General features: G+C 40.5%; 1 protein-coding gene across 1 annotated transcript in view; it reads left to right on the top strand.

Annotated features, from left to right (window-relative positions):
• Window positions 1–16,809, top strand: part of LOC142194690 (uncharacterized) — a 352,778-nt gene that overhangs the window by 49,023 nt on the left and 286,946 nt on the right. Inside the window, exons 4-5 of the mRNA XM_075263977.1 lie at window positions 3,288–3,344; window positions 4,708–4,768. Coding sequence (XP_075120078.1) covers window positions 3,288–3,344; window positions 4,708–4,768 — 118 coding nt within the window. The remainder of the gene's footprint in view (window positions 1–3,287; window positions 3,345–4,707; window positions 4,769–16,809) is intronic.

Below are 16,809 nucleotides of genomic sequence, written 5' to 3'. Positions count from 1 at the left end.
CCTTTGTAATGGACGAATTTAGTGTATGCATTAACATGGCGATTTTGCAGGGTTTCACTGTTTCAGTGCATGAACCTGGACGGAATGTTCAGGTGCAGCAACTTGCCGGGGATGTTGAATTTCAGAAGCCGCTTCTTCAAATTCTCAGTCTCCTTGAAGTGAACAGGACTGAGCTGCAATACCATTCATGGCCACTTCACAATGCACAGAGCTGTGCTGGCCTAGGGGGCACTACAGCTCTTGCGCGTTTCAGGAGTCAGAGCCTCAATGTTTTGATATTGATAACTTATATTAAATACAATTAATCGATAATACAGATCAATAAATCCTTTTAATGGCAGAGATTCAGTAACATTATACTATGGACCTGTTTATGAATTTTAGATATATTACTTTTAGACAGATCCAAAGGCGTAAAATCGTGTTTTCAGCTGAACTGTCTGGTGTTCAAAGAGGGTCTGCCAGCTCTCCTAACATATCCATTTTGTATCTACCTCTGTTGTTCCTAATGGAAATTAATGAACGGTTTGACATCTTGGTGTTTCATTTGGCTTCCAGTAGGACAGTATGCTTTTTCTACCTGTACAATATAGTCTAGTTGACCATTCTGTTGTATACAGTAACATCCAGTAAACATGTCTACCATGCTCCGTAACTGAACCAGGTCACTATAGTAATATACTTGTGACTACTTGCGCAACCTTTGCACTCAGCACTCACATCCTAGCATTATAGAACGTGAGCATAATACAACCTAAGAACTGCTTACTGTTTCACTATGAACATATATGGAGCGCGTCACATACGGGTATGACTTATGTCCAAGAGTGGACAACTTCAATAAATATAATGTTGATTTTCATGACTGGTGGTGTTAGTGAGATAAGGAATTCTCTCGCTGCTTTTTAAGAAAGTATTCACTCTGCATTACGGTGCGGGTTGTAAGGCAGGCATCCATTGTAACGCAGCGTGAGCCGATATGTTGTGAAGCCAACATGAAAATGATGTTTGAGCACATCCTGAAGAAATAAGATAAGCAGTTATAGGATTCATCCTTTTGAGTTCCAGGAGGAGACACATTCAGGAATGACTGATATAAATTCCCTGGTTGTAGTTTGTCATACGTTCTGTCACACTGAATTTGGGCTTTAATCACAATTTCGATAAATATTTACAAAATTAAATTGCGTAACTTAATGTATTTTATTCCCAAAAAGTGAATATTTTTTATCTGTAAAGCCAGGATGTTTCACCTAATATGTGAGGGGTTGAAATCATCTGTAATGGGGAATTCACATGTCGCAGATTTGCTATGGGTTTACCTGCACAGGTAAATTCTGCAGTGGTTTACAGTATTAAACAAGTAGATGACATGTTACAAATCTCATCCAGGCTGTGGACCTTACAAATCCACATTGTACTCATTCTGCTGCATGGTAACTCAGGCAAGAGCAAAGGAAGGGATGTAAGGTCCACTAGGTGATGGGTGCGCAAGTAGGATCCACCCTATCTTCAATCTATATGAAGAAGCTCAGCACTCCAGAGTGTTGAGTTGCAAATTGGAGGTAATTTATTATATACAATCTGAGATGTATACATATGATGTTTCGGCTGTCCATGCAATCTTCATTAGACATGGGTTGTAGGTATGAGCAATGTGTATAAAGGGAACATTGTGCTCGAGCAGGAGCAAAATCAGCAAGCAGCACTTTTCTCTCCACATGATTCATGTGGACACTGCACGGAAAACACACGGACCCCATTATAGTATATGGGGTCCGTGTGGTTTCATTGCGCACCGCTTTTTAATGCGTTTGGTATTCCGGTTGGGGGGTCCCCAAACGGATTGCCCGAACGGAATACCGAACGCAGATGTGAAGCGGGCCTTACCTCAGTGAGCAGAGATAAAGTGCAGCAGAAGCTTTCTTTCTTGAATATGTAGACTTATAGTTTGCAGAGCTTCATTTCAGGAAATGGAATGTGATTACTGTATTTTTCACTTTTGTAAGACACAGCTGATAAGACGCACATAGGTTTTAGGAGAGGAAAATAGGAAGAAAAAATATTTCAAACCAATTACTGAACAACTTCTTTAAGAATAATGTCCCATAGTGGCCCCACCACACAGTATAATGTCTCATAGTGGCCCCTCCACTTCCCATAGTAGCCCATAAGGTTTTCCTTATGATTTTTTTGGAGTCTGCCACTCAAAACTATTATTATACTCTGGGATTTAAAGAGACCCCAGAGAATAATGATCGGAGGCCCACAGAGAGGTTAATAAACACAAACAGATTCACTCACCTTTCCTCGGCTCTGGCACAGGTCTTCGGGACTTTTATGTTCACTGAGATATTATGAATGACGTCATTGGTCATGTTGGCATCATGATGCAAATTGATGACGGTATAACCCACTTGACCTCAGCAGTCTCTGAACCTAAGATGCTGGAAGACCAGCGCCGGAGCCTAGAAGAAGTGTTACACTGCTATGTTTGATTACCTTCCCGTGGCCTATGATCATTATCCTCTGGGCCTGAAGAGACCCCAGAGTATTAGGGTGTGGGGAATAGCTCAGGTAGATGCTTATAGCAGTGCAGGAAACAGGGACACAGACACTGGATTGCACACAGGTTCAGACTTTATTTACTTGTAGTGCATTCACTGCCTTTGCAAAGGCACACAACTAAAACAAAACCCTTCTTGGCTGAGAACTCACTTAAACATAAGGAACTTTTCCCTGACTATACAGGAGGCTGGCTACCAGACTCCCACCTTGGCAACAACAATGATTGACAACTTGACACAGTACCTGCTCTGTAGATTTGGTCTGGACAGGTCAGCTCTGTCAGTGTGGTGCCACACTTCCCAGTCTTCACACACAATCAGACCTTGATTAGTCAGCTGACCTCTCTGGTGTGGGGCTTTACCAAACACCCTTTAGGTGCCTGGCTGGGACATGCCTGTCTTCCCAGACCACACCCTTGTAACTGCGCAGAGAAACTGCATGTTGTCCTCCCACCACCACATGAATTGGAATATATTGGATTTAGGAAAAGGGGCTAGCCAATCCCATGTTCCTTATCAATTACCTCATCTAATTTCTTATTCTTTAGTTAACAAACTCTTGTTGTCTTTGAAGAGAAATTAAAAGATTGGCAAAAAAAATCTAACAAAATTTCTTTTTAAATAAGATTGTGACTTTATAATTATATATCCTTTAAAATATGAATGAAATCCAGACAGTTTTATTATTACTCATATATGACCTTTTTTTCTCTTTGGCAGAAAATGATTCTGAGTTTGGCCATTGCTGCTTTCTTTGACAGCATCGCTTATGTCATGGTAAGGTTTCATTCACTTATTCGTGTTTTACATGCGGGTTTATATAGTGAATTCATTAGTCAATCATTGCCATTAGCGCTCTATTACAAATCAATTTTCAGTGGTCATAAAACTTGACAAAATAGGCATCGTGCAGCAGTAGTCATCCTCTCGCCGCATCACGGCAACACTTGCAATTCATCAACGAGTACAGTTTTATTGTCTTTGTACTGCCTTATGGTAGAGGGCCAAGGAAAGAGCAAGAGAAGTGCTGTCTAGCGTATTAAAGAGGACCTGTCACCAGGTCTGATGTGTCTGTTTTTGGAAAAACTTGATTCCCCATGAAATAACACCTGATAACGACTAGTTTATTCAGAAGTTTATAGTAGGAATAGCTAAAGAATCACATAACATAGAGTTATAAGAATTTTTTTTTCTATATTAAGGGAATTGGAAGTATTTATTAAACAGGCATGTCAGGAGAATTGACAGATACTCTTTAAAGGTGCTCTATCATTGGGAAAAGTCATCTTTAACTAATCACATCCTTTCATAGCCTTTAGAAAGGCTATTCCACACCTACCTTTAATATGTAAATTGCCTCAGTAGTTTTTGAAAAAGCCCATTTTTATTCATATGCTAATGAGCTTCCAGCCAGCACAGGAAGTTCCCAGCAGCACTCGTCCCTGCTTTTATCTCCTATGTGTGTGTGCAAGCAGGAAATCATCATCATCAGCAGCAGCCTGTGCTGTATACACCCATAGGAAACAACAGGAGAGGAGTGCACGATGGTGCACCCAGTCTAATTAGCACGTGAATAAAAACGGACTTATTCAAAAACCACTGAGGCAATTTACATAGTAAAGGTAGGTGTGGAATAGTCTTTCTAAAGGCTATGAAAGGATGGGATTAGTTAAAAATGACTTTTCTCAATGATAGAGCCCCTTTAAAGGGAGTCTGTCACCAGGGAAATGGTTATAAGCTTAATCATAAAGCCTTGTAGAAGTGATTTCACAGTTTCCAAGTATACCTGTCTTATTCAACTTTGAAGCCCCATTTTCATGGAAATTGCTCTTTTCACATGCAGATGTGGAGAAAAGTGCCATGGCTGGTAATACAAAGCTGAGCCCAACAAGCTAAGAAACCCTTTTAAAGCACATTTCCTCTGATTTGCATATGAATAAAATTTATGATGAAACTGGAGCTCTAAAGCTGAATAACAGAGGTATATTTGGAATCTGTAGAATCATCTCTACAAAGTACTGGGATTAGGTTTAGAGCAAATTTACTGCTGACAGACTCCCTTTAAGTTACAATGCTCTATATAAAAACTAAAAAAAAAAATAATTTTGGCTGTTTTTTTTTATTTTTCTTTTCTTCCCAGGGTGAAGTCTTAACAGATGGTGCTCTGTGCAATTTCCAAGCCTGGTGGCTAACATACTTTGGTAAGGTATTTAGTAATGCTTTTCTTATTTAATATTAAGAAACATGTAAGAGAATGTAAATGTAAAAAGATTAATAATGCAAATATCAATTCTTTCCAAGACTGATAAGTGTAATAGAAAGGGGTTGTACTACTGACATTTATCCTCCTATGGAGTGAATAGAGCAATAAGCGTCAGCTCAGTGGGAATCTGACAGCTGGGAGCCACCGATCACTAGTTTATTATCTCTGACTGGGCAGGAATTACGTTTAGTTAAAATCAATTTTTAGGATGGAATTATATTTTAGTTTGATGAATCAGTAGCTGTAGAGAAATTCATCAGCTGTTTTGTATTTGATCAATGACAAAGCATTTTTAATTGTTTTCAACAAGTAAAACTGAACTAAATTTTGAAGATCTGAAATAACCACACTCTTGCTGATGTTAAGCAATACAGTTATACAGTATAGTTAAAGTTATACTTTTTTTTTTTTTTAATATATATTCATTTAAAATTTACCCACACACAAGGGGTTAAAGGAAAATCACCTTTCTCACTTCTCACGACCGTGGAAATATCGCACATGTAGAGGTAAACTGCAGCTTTGGCAGCACGCCAAATGGAAGATGCGCCATTGAGCTTTTGAAAGGTAAATGTTTCTAGAACCGTTTTGCCACTTCTCATTTGCAGAGCCCCTAAAGTGCCAGTACAATGAAAGACCCAATTTTGGAATCTACACCCCTAATCGAATTTATCAGAGAATATAATGAGCAGTATTGCTCCAAAGCTGTTTCACTGATTTTTATTAACATTGGGATGTGAAAATGAAAGATTACTCCCCCCCCCCCATAAAACGTTGCTTTAACCCCAAGTTAAAGGAGAAAATGCACCCCACAATTTGATACACAATTTTACAAAGTATAGAAATACCCCACATGTGTATGAAAACTGCTGTATGGGCAACCAGCAGGGCACAGAAAGAGAGGGGTGCCATTAAGCTTTTAGAGGACATTTTCAGGTGCCATGATGCATTTGCAGAGCCCTTAAAAGGTTAGTGTAGTGTGAAGTACCAAGAAATTACCTTATTTTGGAAACTGCGCCCCCCCAAAAAAAAAAAAAAATTGTCAAGGGGTATAGTGCAGAACGTAAAATGGTGCACAAGAGTTTACCCTAATGATACTTTGCACGGAGGACATCTCTGTCTAATCTGGCTTCGGTATAAGGCAGGATGACGGATGTGAGACATATTCTTTACACAGATGTAAGTCCCAGAGGTTAGACCTGCATCTGTCTGTGAATATACTATGAAAAATACTAACTCTTTAAGGTTTAGCGAGGTATTGTTTCTCCTTATAGAAAGTGCCAAGTAGCTGGTAAGGAGATTTAGAATGAAGCCCCATGTGCTGCATTTACAGTCACTGCAAAGTGAATGGGATACTGGCTAATCCCATCCACACATTGCAGAAAAAAAAATCCACATTTTCAAAAGCCGCATTTTCATAAACGTCTATGTTTTGAAAACTCTCAGCATGTCAATTATACCTGCAGAAACTCTAGCGTTTACCATATAGGTATAATATAGGCAGAAAGTCCACAGAGGAAAACTCTACGAAAATGGAATGAAAAATACTGAAGAAATAAACGTGATTGTCTTTCCACCGTGTTTTTTTCTGCAGAGTTTTTTTTTGCCACATTTCACTACGTGGGGCCTTAGCCTTAAAGGGAATATTCTAGAGAAAAAGATATGTAAATTATCTTTGTCTCCATTTCAGTATATCCTCTTTCCTCCAAAGGAGTATTACACCTAGTTAGTCTGCTCCACAAGGAGAAACAGTAGAGTGTTTTGGCTCAGGAATTTGGTCAGGAAACTGACTCAAATTCCTCCTCCAAAAAACGCCTCACCATACAGTCGTATGATGAGGCTTTTTTAGGAGGAGGAATTTGAGTCCGTTTCCTGACCAAATTCCTGAGCCAAAACACTCCATGTGAAAGCAGCCTTCCCTCAAAGACCTCTTAACCAGCCAGACAGTACCTTACTCTGCACTAATGAAAGCAAAGCTCCCCATGAAACAGCTGTGTGCAGATGAGTATCTTGTGTGCCATACATCCTCAGGTATGTTGCAAGGCCTCTTAAAGGATTGGACAACAAACAAATCACAGGTTTCTAGATTATCTCAATACCCTTAAAGAGGACCTTTCATCAGATCGGGCACAGGCAGTTCTATACACTGCTGGAAAGCTGACATTGCGCTGAATTCAGCACACTATCGGCTTTCCCGATCTGTGCCCCGGGTAAAGCGCTATCGGTCCCGGTATCATAGCGCTTTTCAGTCAGAAGGGCGTTTCTGACAGTTAGCCAGGGACGCCCTTCTGCCCTGCAGCGCCTATCGCGCTGTACTGTGGAGCGGGGAGGAACGCCCCCTCCCCTCCTGATAATACTCGTCTATGGACGAGCTGTGTGAGCAGAGGGAGGGGGCGTTCCTCCCCGCTCCACAGTACAGCGCAATAGGCGCTGCTGGGCAGAAGGGAGTCCCTGGCTAACTGTCAGAAACGCCCTTCTGACTGTAAAGCGCTACGGTACCGGGACCGATAGTGCTTTACCCAGGGCACAGATCGGGAAAGCCGACAGTGCGCTGAATTCAGTGCACTTTCAGCTTTCCAGCAGTATATAGAACTGCCTGTGCCCAATCTGATGAAAGGTCCTCTTTAAGGGTCCATTCACATGGAGGAAGTTGGCGCTGATTCTGGTGCGGAATCCACGTCAGAATCGGTGCTGAAAAAAAAGACTACCATTTAGGCTTTTTTTTACCATTGATTTCAATGGGTTCTGCGTGGAAAACGGAACCCATTGAAGTCATTGGAGGCTTATTTTTCAGCGCTGATTCTGAAGCGAGTTTCGCGCCAGAGTCAGCGCCGACTTCCTCCATGTGAATGGACCCGTAGGTTGACATAGTCGCAGTTAAGGGAAAATACTAAATCAATCAATCTTACCCCTTAATATTATACCATAAAATATGTCATCCAGTATGACAAAGTATCTGTCATGCAAAACAAACATCCAACACTAGTAAACGTCACTAAGGGAAAGCAATAGCCCTTCAGGCAGTATGATACCAAGGCCCCCAGTACACTAAGTAGGGTCACTAAACACCATGTGAGACAAAATAACATGTATTATAAAAACATTATTACACACAAAATATCCCCAATAACAAATTGTGAAGTGTGTCATCAGGAGATAGAAATGGATGGATAGATAGATAGATAGATAGATAGATAGATAGATAGATAGATAGATAGATAGAGATAGGAGATAGAGATAGATAGATAGATAGATAGATAGATAGATAGATAGATAGATAGATAGGAGATATATAGATAGATAGATAGATAGATAGATAGATGATATAGAGATAGATAGATAGATAGATAGGAGATATAGAGATAGATAGATAGATAGATGATATAGAGATAGATAGATAGATAGATAGATAGATAGATAGATAGATCGATTCGATAGAAATCACATTGTACCTGATAAGTACAGTATTGTACTTCCATTAATGGTTGCTGTGATATAGTAGCAGCTCATAAATCACGACTCCTGATGGATGTTCATAGCCGGAGAGGACAGATCAGTATACAAGCATAGATGCGAACATTCTCATCTCCAAGCGGAAGGAAAAAGCCATGTAGTAGATGTCAGCATGTTGCGGGTCGGTGCTATGTGATATTCTGGCATTTTACATGGTATGGAGATGCGGGACTGCTATGTAGGGTATTTGTCTTCCAATAGCTTTTCTTTAGGGCTTAGAAAGTAATTATGGCAGACTGAGCTCTAAACCAGAAAAATGTGACTTTTCTATTTGTACTTTGTAAATGAGAACCACTAAGTTATTGGAATTTATCTTGTAGACAATCTAAAATGACACCCCATCACTTAGCTGTGCTACATGATGCATATTCACTGTATATCAGGAGCCATTGGGATGGTGTTATCATTGAAGTGCAAGGTCACATTTACTTAGCCAGTCTTTCATTTTTCTGTCTTCAATTGTAAGCAGTCAGACAGAATTTAGTTATGTACGTGCACGTCAGTTCCTCTGCAGTTTCAATGTTGTCACTTGTTCACTATTGGCAGATCTTTAGTTCCATATTAATTTGAGAATTCCTATTTGCGGTTGGAACTCTCGCCCATCTATCTTGCAAAGCCATTAATCTGTTTTGTAGGGAAACTAAAATTAAGAATGCTAATTCAAATCCTTTATATTTAATTTCCAATTTGATTTCTAGTCTCCCTTGTAGCAGGGTGAGTTGAGCAGCTTCAGATTGTGCTCAGCCAAGTGTGTCTGTGTATTGTGACCCGACCACCGGGGACTGTTAAAAATGTGCGTGAAAGACAAACATTAAAATTCTGCTTACTCTTAAGCAGACTCCAGTGACAAAGTGATGGAAGATTTATATAGCCGCATGTACCTGAAAATGAATTTGAGGTGAAAGAAAAACAAATGTTAACTGGAATCCTCGCTTGTACATCACATTCTCCGAGAATGCACAACACGTTCATCATGCTTTGTGCGGCAATATGTCTGGCATGCAAAGTAGAAGACAAACAGTCACCAAAGCCAGCTGTACGGATATTGCTTTTTTGTTTGCAGTAGTACGTTCAGAGCCTTTTCTCCAGCAGCTTGTTGTCGCCGTAGACAGGCATCAAGAAGGCAGGAGGGCATGATGATGCCAGGGCCAGATATTTTGGTATGCGGATGAGTAGCTCTGTAAATTTATGACTTCTCTGTCCTTTGTTCCATATCTTGCAATTATATTATTAATATCTTCCCACTGTGGGCCTCAGGGAGAGCAATAACCCTGTGAGCAGTATGGTTGTAATAATGTCCAGGTCACTAAGTAATGCACTAAACAGTACGTAACAACACGTTCCATACCTTGCAATGATATTGTTAATTTCTTCCCACTATGTCACTCAAGGAGAGCAACTACCCTTTGGGCAGAACACTAACCCCTCTGGACAGGGGCACTATTAGGGCTGAAGTTCACCTCTTCACCTGCCACCTACTAGATGCCACCACATGACAGAACCCTTTCAATAGAACATTGGTAGGAGATATCAGAAGAAAATATCACATATCATGATATTCTTACTATAGCTGTGTTTACATAAAAGAGGTTCCTGAAGAAATCTAAGTATTTAGTAACCTAATACTTTGGCTTCACAAAACATTTTCTACCTATTCACAGAATTTTTTAAATATGTTTTTTTTCTCTTGGAGGCCCCACCTCTGGGCCCCCCATCAGTTACTAGAATGGATAGCCTGAGACCATTTTGGATCTTCACTGCATGTCTGACAGTAAAGATTTTCCTGATATTTGGGATCATATGTTTTCCTGAGTGCAACATGAACTGCACTGTGAGCGGCATTATTGAAATGTGGATGCGTTTAGGAACTACAGCAGGTAGGCCACAAAATTCCAGACCAGATAAAGTTAGAGTGGGGTTGTTACACTAGGCACATAATACTTAAGTCTTCAATGCTCTGCTGACTCTATAGCCTCCAAACCTCCTCTGGCATTAATAACAGCACAAAAACTGCACCAGGAGCTTCTTGGTAGGGGCTTCCATAGCTGAGCAGCTGTCTGCCTGCCCTGCCTACCACTACCAAGCACAATGCCAAGCATCGGAAGGAGTTGTGTAAAGCAAAGCACCACTGGACTCTGGAAATGTAACAAATCGCACTCCTTTATCTGATAGCCTAATAAATGAGTCCAAGTTTGAAGGATGTCTGGAGAACATTACCCGCCTAACTTCATTGTGCCAAGTGTAAAGCTTGGCGGATGAGGGATGATGTTATGGAGTTGTTCTTTTGGAGTTACCCTAGACCCCTTAGTTCCAGAGAAAGGAAATCTTAATTCTTCAGCATAACAAGACATTTGTACAATTGTGTGCTTCCAGCTTGGTACCAACAGTTTGGAGAAGACCCTTAACTGTTCCAGCATTCCTGTGTCCCAATGCTCAAACCATGGTCCACAAAAGTTGGGTGAGTTTGGTGTAGAAAAGCTTGACTGGCCCCCAGAGTGCACTGACCTTAGCTCTGTTGTATACCCTTTGAATAAACTAGAATGGTGATCCAGGGTATCTTTATCCAACATCATTGTTTTGACCCCACATATGCTCTTCTGTATGAAAGAGCACTAAAATCTTGTAGAAAGCCTGAAAATGGAAGCTGTTTTAGCTGCAAAGGTGGGGCAACCTCATATTAATGCCTACATTGTGTAGAAAACTCAATACTTTTGTCCATATAGTGTATCTCTTGTCAATAGGTATAAAGTACAGTGTGAGAAATGGGAAGAATGAACTGGGGAAAGTGTGTGTTTGCTAGCCTGAATTACCCAGCGCAGTCTCGGAATGCTCCTCGCACCGCAGCCTTGGTTGAATGTGGGGAATACTTAGTTAATTAAGTTTCAGAGCCCAACGGGGGGCAAGACTTTAATCATGTAATCTTCTCTGCATTAGAAAACCTAAAGGAGGGACAGATTGTACGGTTTCTTATATTTCCCAGCCATGTACCTACTGGAAAAACTTCCTACTTGGGTGTTTTAATGCAAAACCAAAATTCCTCTTGTAGTCCCAGGGGAGATATTCTGTAGATGTAAACCACACAACAGCTGGTAGTTTAAAGCACTGAACAGCAGTTTAGAGATTAATCCTCCTCTTTGAAATGCTGAACCACCAAAGTCAAGCATCTATCACACTCTTTATGGAATCAAATCTGCGACTTCTCTCTCATTACTCTTTATACTATGGTACGGGAGTTACATAGGGATGTAGTAGAGGTATATTAGCTACATACAAACTGTTATTTTTCACGGACACGAAAGTCCTGCATGCAGGAATTTTTGTCCTCGAAAGATAACGGACATGTTGTGGATTTGGTGCAAACAGACCCTAACCGGCACCAGATGAATTCTCATTGAAATGAATGGAATTTTGTAGCGAATATGTGACGTTCAGCTAGTGTGCATAGCTATAATCTTGTAACTGGCAATAGCAATGGACACTACTGACGGTCACCAGTGGTAGTGTGAACAACCCTGTATATGTACATGGGGATACCTAACATGTTTGTTTACTTTATGTTGTTTACAATATGCATTTTAACTTTTTTTTTCACTTTTTAAATTTTGTTGTCTTACCTTTTTTCCTCTCCCATAAGGGGTACTTAAACCTGGGATCTCCTGATCCCCTTTCCAGTGTATTGCAGTGCATTGCACATAGTATCCCTATATACAATAGGGATAGGCAGCCAGGACGCTGAAGTAGGAGTGATCTTGCCCTTCAACCACTCAGATGCCTCAATCGCAGTTCCTCTATTTGAGGCATGGAAGTGCGGTACTGTTAGGGAGCCTTCACATGAACGTTCAGAATGAGCGCGTAAAAAGCAGCTCCCATTGACTTGAATGGGAGCCGGCATACGTGCGCTCCCCATTGAATTCAATGGGAGGCTTTTTTCCCTATGCTTTCAATGTATTACGCGCATTAAGGGGTTAATAAACTACCTACTTCATTTTTATACACTGTAGACACACTGGTTGGCTGAGATGACTTCTAGGTGCAGATTCGTGGCAGCCAGTATCTTTCCTCCCTGGGCCCTGGTCAGAGGCAAGAGCCAGGCAGCAGAGTATTGATAGGACTCCAGGACAGAAACCATCAAAGACAAGGGCTTTCCAGGAAGTTGATGAGGAATGTGTGTTGGGTAATATTTGCATGAAGCTGTATAGTGGGCTCCCAGAATGAATTTTGCTGGTGGTCCCTTGGCACACCAGTCTGACACTGAGGCCTAGCATATCTTTGAAGATCATTCAAGTTGCATGGCCACAAAATACTTGGTGCACATGATCACAAGTATTCCAGAGAGAAGGTTGTGCAGTGCGCTGGTATTTTGCAGCTACTAAATTCTATCTATCTATCTATCTATCTATCTATCTATCTATCTATCTATCTATCTATCTAATAATTATAGCTGTATTTCATATGGGTTGTGAGGTGAGTAAGCAGTGTTTTACAGCCGCAGTCTGAGAGTATTAATATCACATGTCTACAGAATTAATCTTGCAGCAAAGCTTCCAAAGCAATTTATTTTTTTCTGTCTGCTGCATTAAAATCATTCACTGTCATTCACAGAGCCGCCTTATTCATCAAAGTCATATTTCTAGGAAATGCAAATGACGCCTTTGCCATGCAAATTTCTCACCTGCATTTGCGAGTGAAGCACAGTGTGTGTCATGTATGAAAAGTGTTCGGATAGGGGAACAGACATCAAACCTGGAACTTTCTGAACATGTTTTCTGTTTTGTTAAGACTCAGAACCAGAAATATTATTTAAAGCGAACCTGTCACTTGAACCGTCCAATCTGAAGGCAGCATGTGATAGAGAAGGGGGGTTAACAGATTGATATATAATTTTGTGGGAAAAGATTCAGAATGAGTTGCCATTTACTTATTATACTTATTTATTGAAATCTTTGCGGTTTCTATGTTAGGACTGCTTCTTTGACCATGCATCAGTGATTGACAGCCCCCAGCTATGACTGTGCATACAAAGATAGCTGTCGACCACTGTCTGGACCACCACCTTGATTTCTCAGCATAGAAAGGGCATGGAGTTCAAGGAATAAATAATTTAATCTCTTCCCAATTATCCTATTAATATTATAAATGTGAAAGTTTGTGGGTTTGTGAGTTTGGATGTTCGGATGTTTGTTCCTCAATCACGCAAAACCCGCTCGACCGATTTGGCTGAAAGTTTCCACAAACATAGTTAATACACCCGATTGCGCAATAGGCTACTTTTCGTCACAATAGCGCACATACGTTTGTGCCAGGACCCCCACAAAACCCAAACTCACACCACCATCACTGCAATCTCACACACTTTGGACCATAGCAAGCCACAAAATTCATATTGCCCTCTACAGCCTCGCCCCTAACCCCACACAATCACATATACATATACTTTACCACTTTGCCCCTCACCTTAACGATACTCCAGGAGGCGCTCTATAACGCTCCGGAGCAGCCATGTTTGCCGACCCCCACCGCTCTGACAATCCGCGACACCGCCCACCCATGTCAATACCCCTAGGTGGTCTAATAAATGCAAAAAAAAAAAAGTTTCACAAAAAGTGAAAAAAAAATAAAAACAAATAAAAAGGATTAAAAATTCAAATCACCCCCCTTTCCCTAGAACACATATAAAAGTTGTTAAAAACTGTGAAACACATACATGTTAAGTATCCCTGCATCCGAAATCGCCCGCTCTACAAAGCTATACAAATATTTTTCCTGTTCGGTAAACGCCGTAGCGGGAAAAATGGTCAAAAGTGCCAAACCTCCGTTTTTTCACTGTTTTGATTCTGATACAAATTTGAATACAAAGTAATCAAAGCAATAACATTTCCTGAAAATGGTAGAACTAAAAAGTACACCCGGTCCCGCAAAAAAAGACGCCCTATACATCCCCGTACACGGACGTATAAAAAAGTTACGGCTGTCGGAATATGACGACTTTTCAAAAAAAAATTTTTTAACACAGTTTTGGATTTTTTTAAGGGGTCAAAATGTAAATAAAACCATATAAATTTGGTATCCCCGGCATCGTAACGAAACACACAATACAGGGGACATGTCATTTTGGTTGCACAGTGCACGCCGTAAAACCAAAGCCCATAAGAAAGTCGCAGAAATGCATTTTTTCTTCAAATCAACCCCATTCTGAATTTTTCCCCTGCTTCCCAGTACATTATATAGAATAAATAATGGTGGCATCATGAAGAAAAATTTGTCCCAGAAAAATTAAGACCTCATATGGCTCTGGGAGCGGAGAAATAAAAAACTTATGGGGTTTAGAAGGAGGGGAGTCAAAAACGAAAATCAAAAAATGCCACCGGCGGGAAAGGGTTAACTTCAAATACTTCTGTCCCAAAGTCACTATGTAAAGTTTCTCACAACACCGTATATATAGCAGCTCAAATACAAATTAACTTCAACACAAAAGTCTCACGTATTCTCTGAATTACAGCAAAAACAAGATACAAAGTTACATTTCATATCCCATACCTTATACACACTACGAAAACCTTACCCACGCCTGTATATACCCACTGCTACAATCACCGCAGACGAAGTCGCGGGTACCAGCTAGTATTACATAATACTCTGCTCCTTTTGCTCTATAACATGCTGTGTGCAGACTGAACAGCATTTTACATGTTCACTGTAAAGGGAGTCTGTCAGCAGGAAACTAAGGGTGGGTTCACACCTGCGCCCGGTCTTCGCTTTCAGGTTTCTTTCTTCTGCTGAGTGAAACTGGACAGGAGACGGAAGCCTGGCGGTCATTTTTCAAACCCATTCGCTTGAATGGGTTTGCAAAGTGACCGCTCATGAGCATCTTGTGCCTCTCTGCAGCAAAACCACTTTTTTTTTTAACCGGATTATAAAGTCCTGCATGTCCAACCTTGTGTCCGGTTAAAAAAAACGATTTCGCCTCTGAGAGGCAGAAGACGCTCACGGGCGGTCACTTTGCAAACACATTCAAGTGAATGGGTTTGAAAACTGACTGCCAGGTTTCCGTCTCCTGTCCAGTTTCTTTCGTCAGAAGACACAAACCTGAAAGCGGAGACCGGGCGCAGGTGTGAACCCGCCCAAATAATGCATTGCAGCTCCATTTCCATTTTATTCTTATGCAGATTAGCTGTAAAGGGCTTTAGTGGTGTTTCTTCTTTTGCCCGGGCGCCACTCTCTGTGCTAGATAACCACCCCTAACTACAGTCAAAGATAGTCTTACATATAAGTTGTTGACAGATCGTGCTAGGTTGCAAAATACTGTGTATGGAGGTAATCACTGGATACTGTCAGAAGAATCACGATTTGGCATTTTGAACTTTTACATTCCATATGATCTGCTTTCAGGTAGGATAAGGGGCACCAGATAATCAAACTTATTTGGTTGTCTAGATACCCATTATGTTTTTCACTGCTGTGCCAATTCTATTCAGCCTGTTACGATTGATATCCATTAAAAGTGGCCTTTGGTAACATTAATTTGTCTTCAATGCCTTCACATGTGATCTAATTCTATGGTGTAGCTGTCACCTGAGTTCCCACAACAGGAAAACTGTAAATTTTGAGTTTGGTTTTAGAAACAAATATAAAAGGAAACTTAACCTGAACGCAATCCAATTTTTGACTCTGCAGCACGCAGCATTTAAAAGGGATGTAGCATTGGAAAAAGTTATTTTTAACTAATCTCATCCTTGCATAGCCTTTAGAAAAGTTATTCCACACCTACCTGTATGTAAATTGCCTCAGTAGTTTTTGAATGAGACCATTTTTATTCATATGCTAATTTGCTTCTCAGTGCATCGGAAGTCTCTTTGTGCACTGTCTTCTGTATATACAGCACAGGCTGGCTTTTTCCAATGATAGAGCCCCTTTAAGATCTTTCACTACCTTCACCAATTTAACTTTTTGCATCCTTTAGTAGATGCTGCTCCAACACAGTTGGAATTTTTCTTTAGCCCCCACTGTTCCTGAGCAATAATTTCTGTTCATTTTAGCATCTACTATGCTAATTAGGACCACTATTGTAAAACGTGGATGATCCCAGTTTGTCTGCTGCAGTCCTGGACTACTCACCTGACAGTATAGGAGTTAATAAGAATATTGGACTCTGGAACTAGCAACTTCTATTCATTGGGACTAGAAAAAAATTGCTCCAGAATCAGTGGAGTAGCACCTATTGAGTTGATGCTATACCCTTTTTTGGATATAAATAAATCCAGTTTTTATTAGCAGTAAATGACGCATTTTGGGGATCACAGACCTCTTTCTCAAATAAACAAAATGGGTATATCCATCTCTTAATACAAAGGGGTAATAGGGTAACAAAAATGTAAAAGGATTTGCGCCAGAGCGTTCCTGGAAGGTTTCTTCCTTTACTGAATCTGGTTGGAATTTATAAGGAATATGGGGGAAGTTGGGGCCCAT

Source organism: Leptodactylus fuscus, chromosome 2 (genome assembly GCF_031893055.1).
Source record: "Leptodactylus fuscus isolate aLepFus1 chromosome 2, aLepFus1.hap2, whole genome shotgun sequence".
NCBI classification, from domain to species: Eukaryota; Metazoa; Chordata; class Amphibia; order Anura; family Leptodactylidae; genus Leptodactylus; species Leptodactylus fuscus.
Note: the sequence above shows the minus strand (reverse complement) of the source record. Positions and strands in the feature narration are given on the sequence as shown.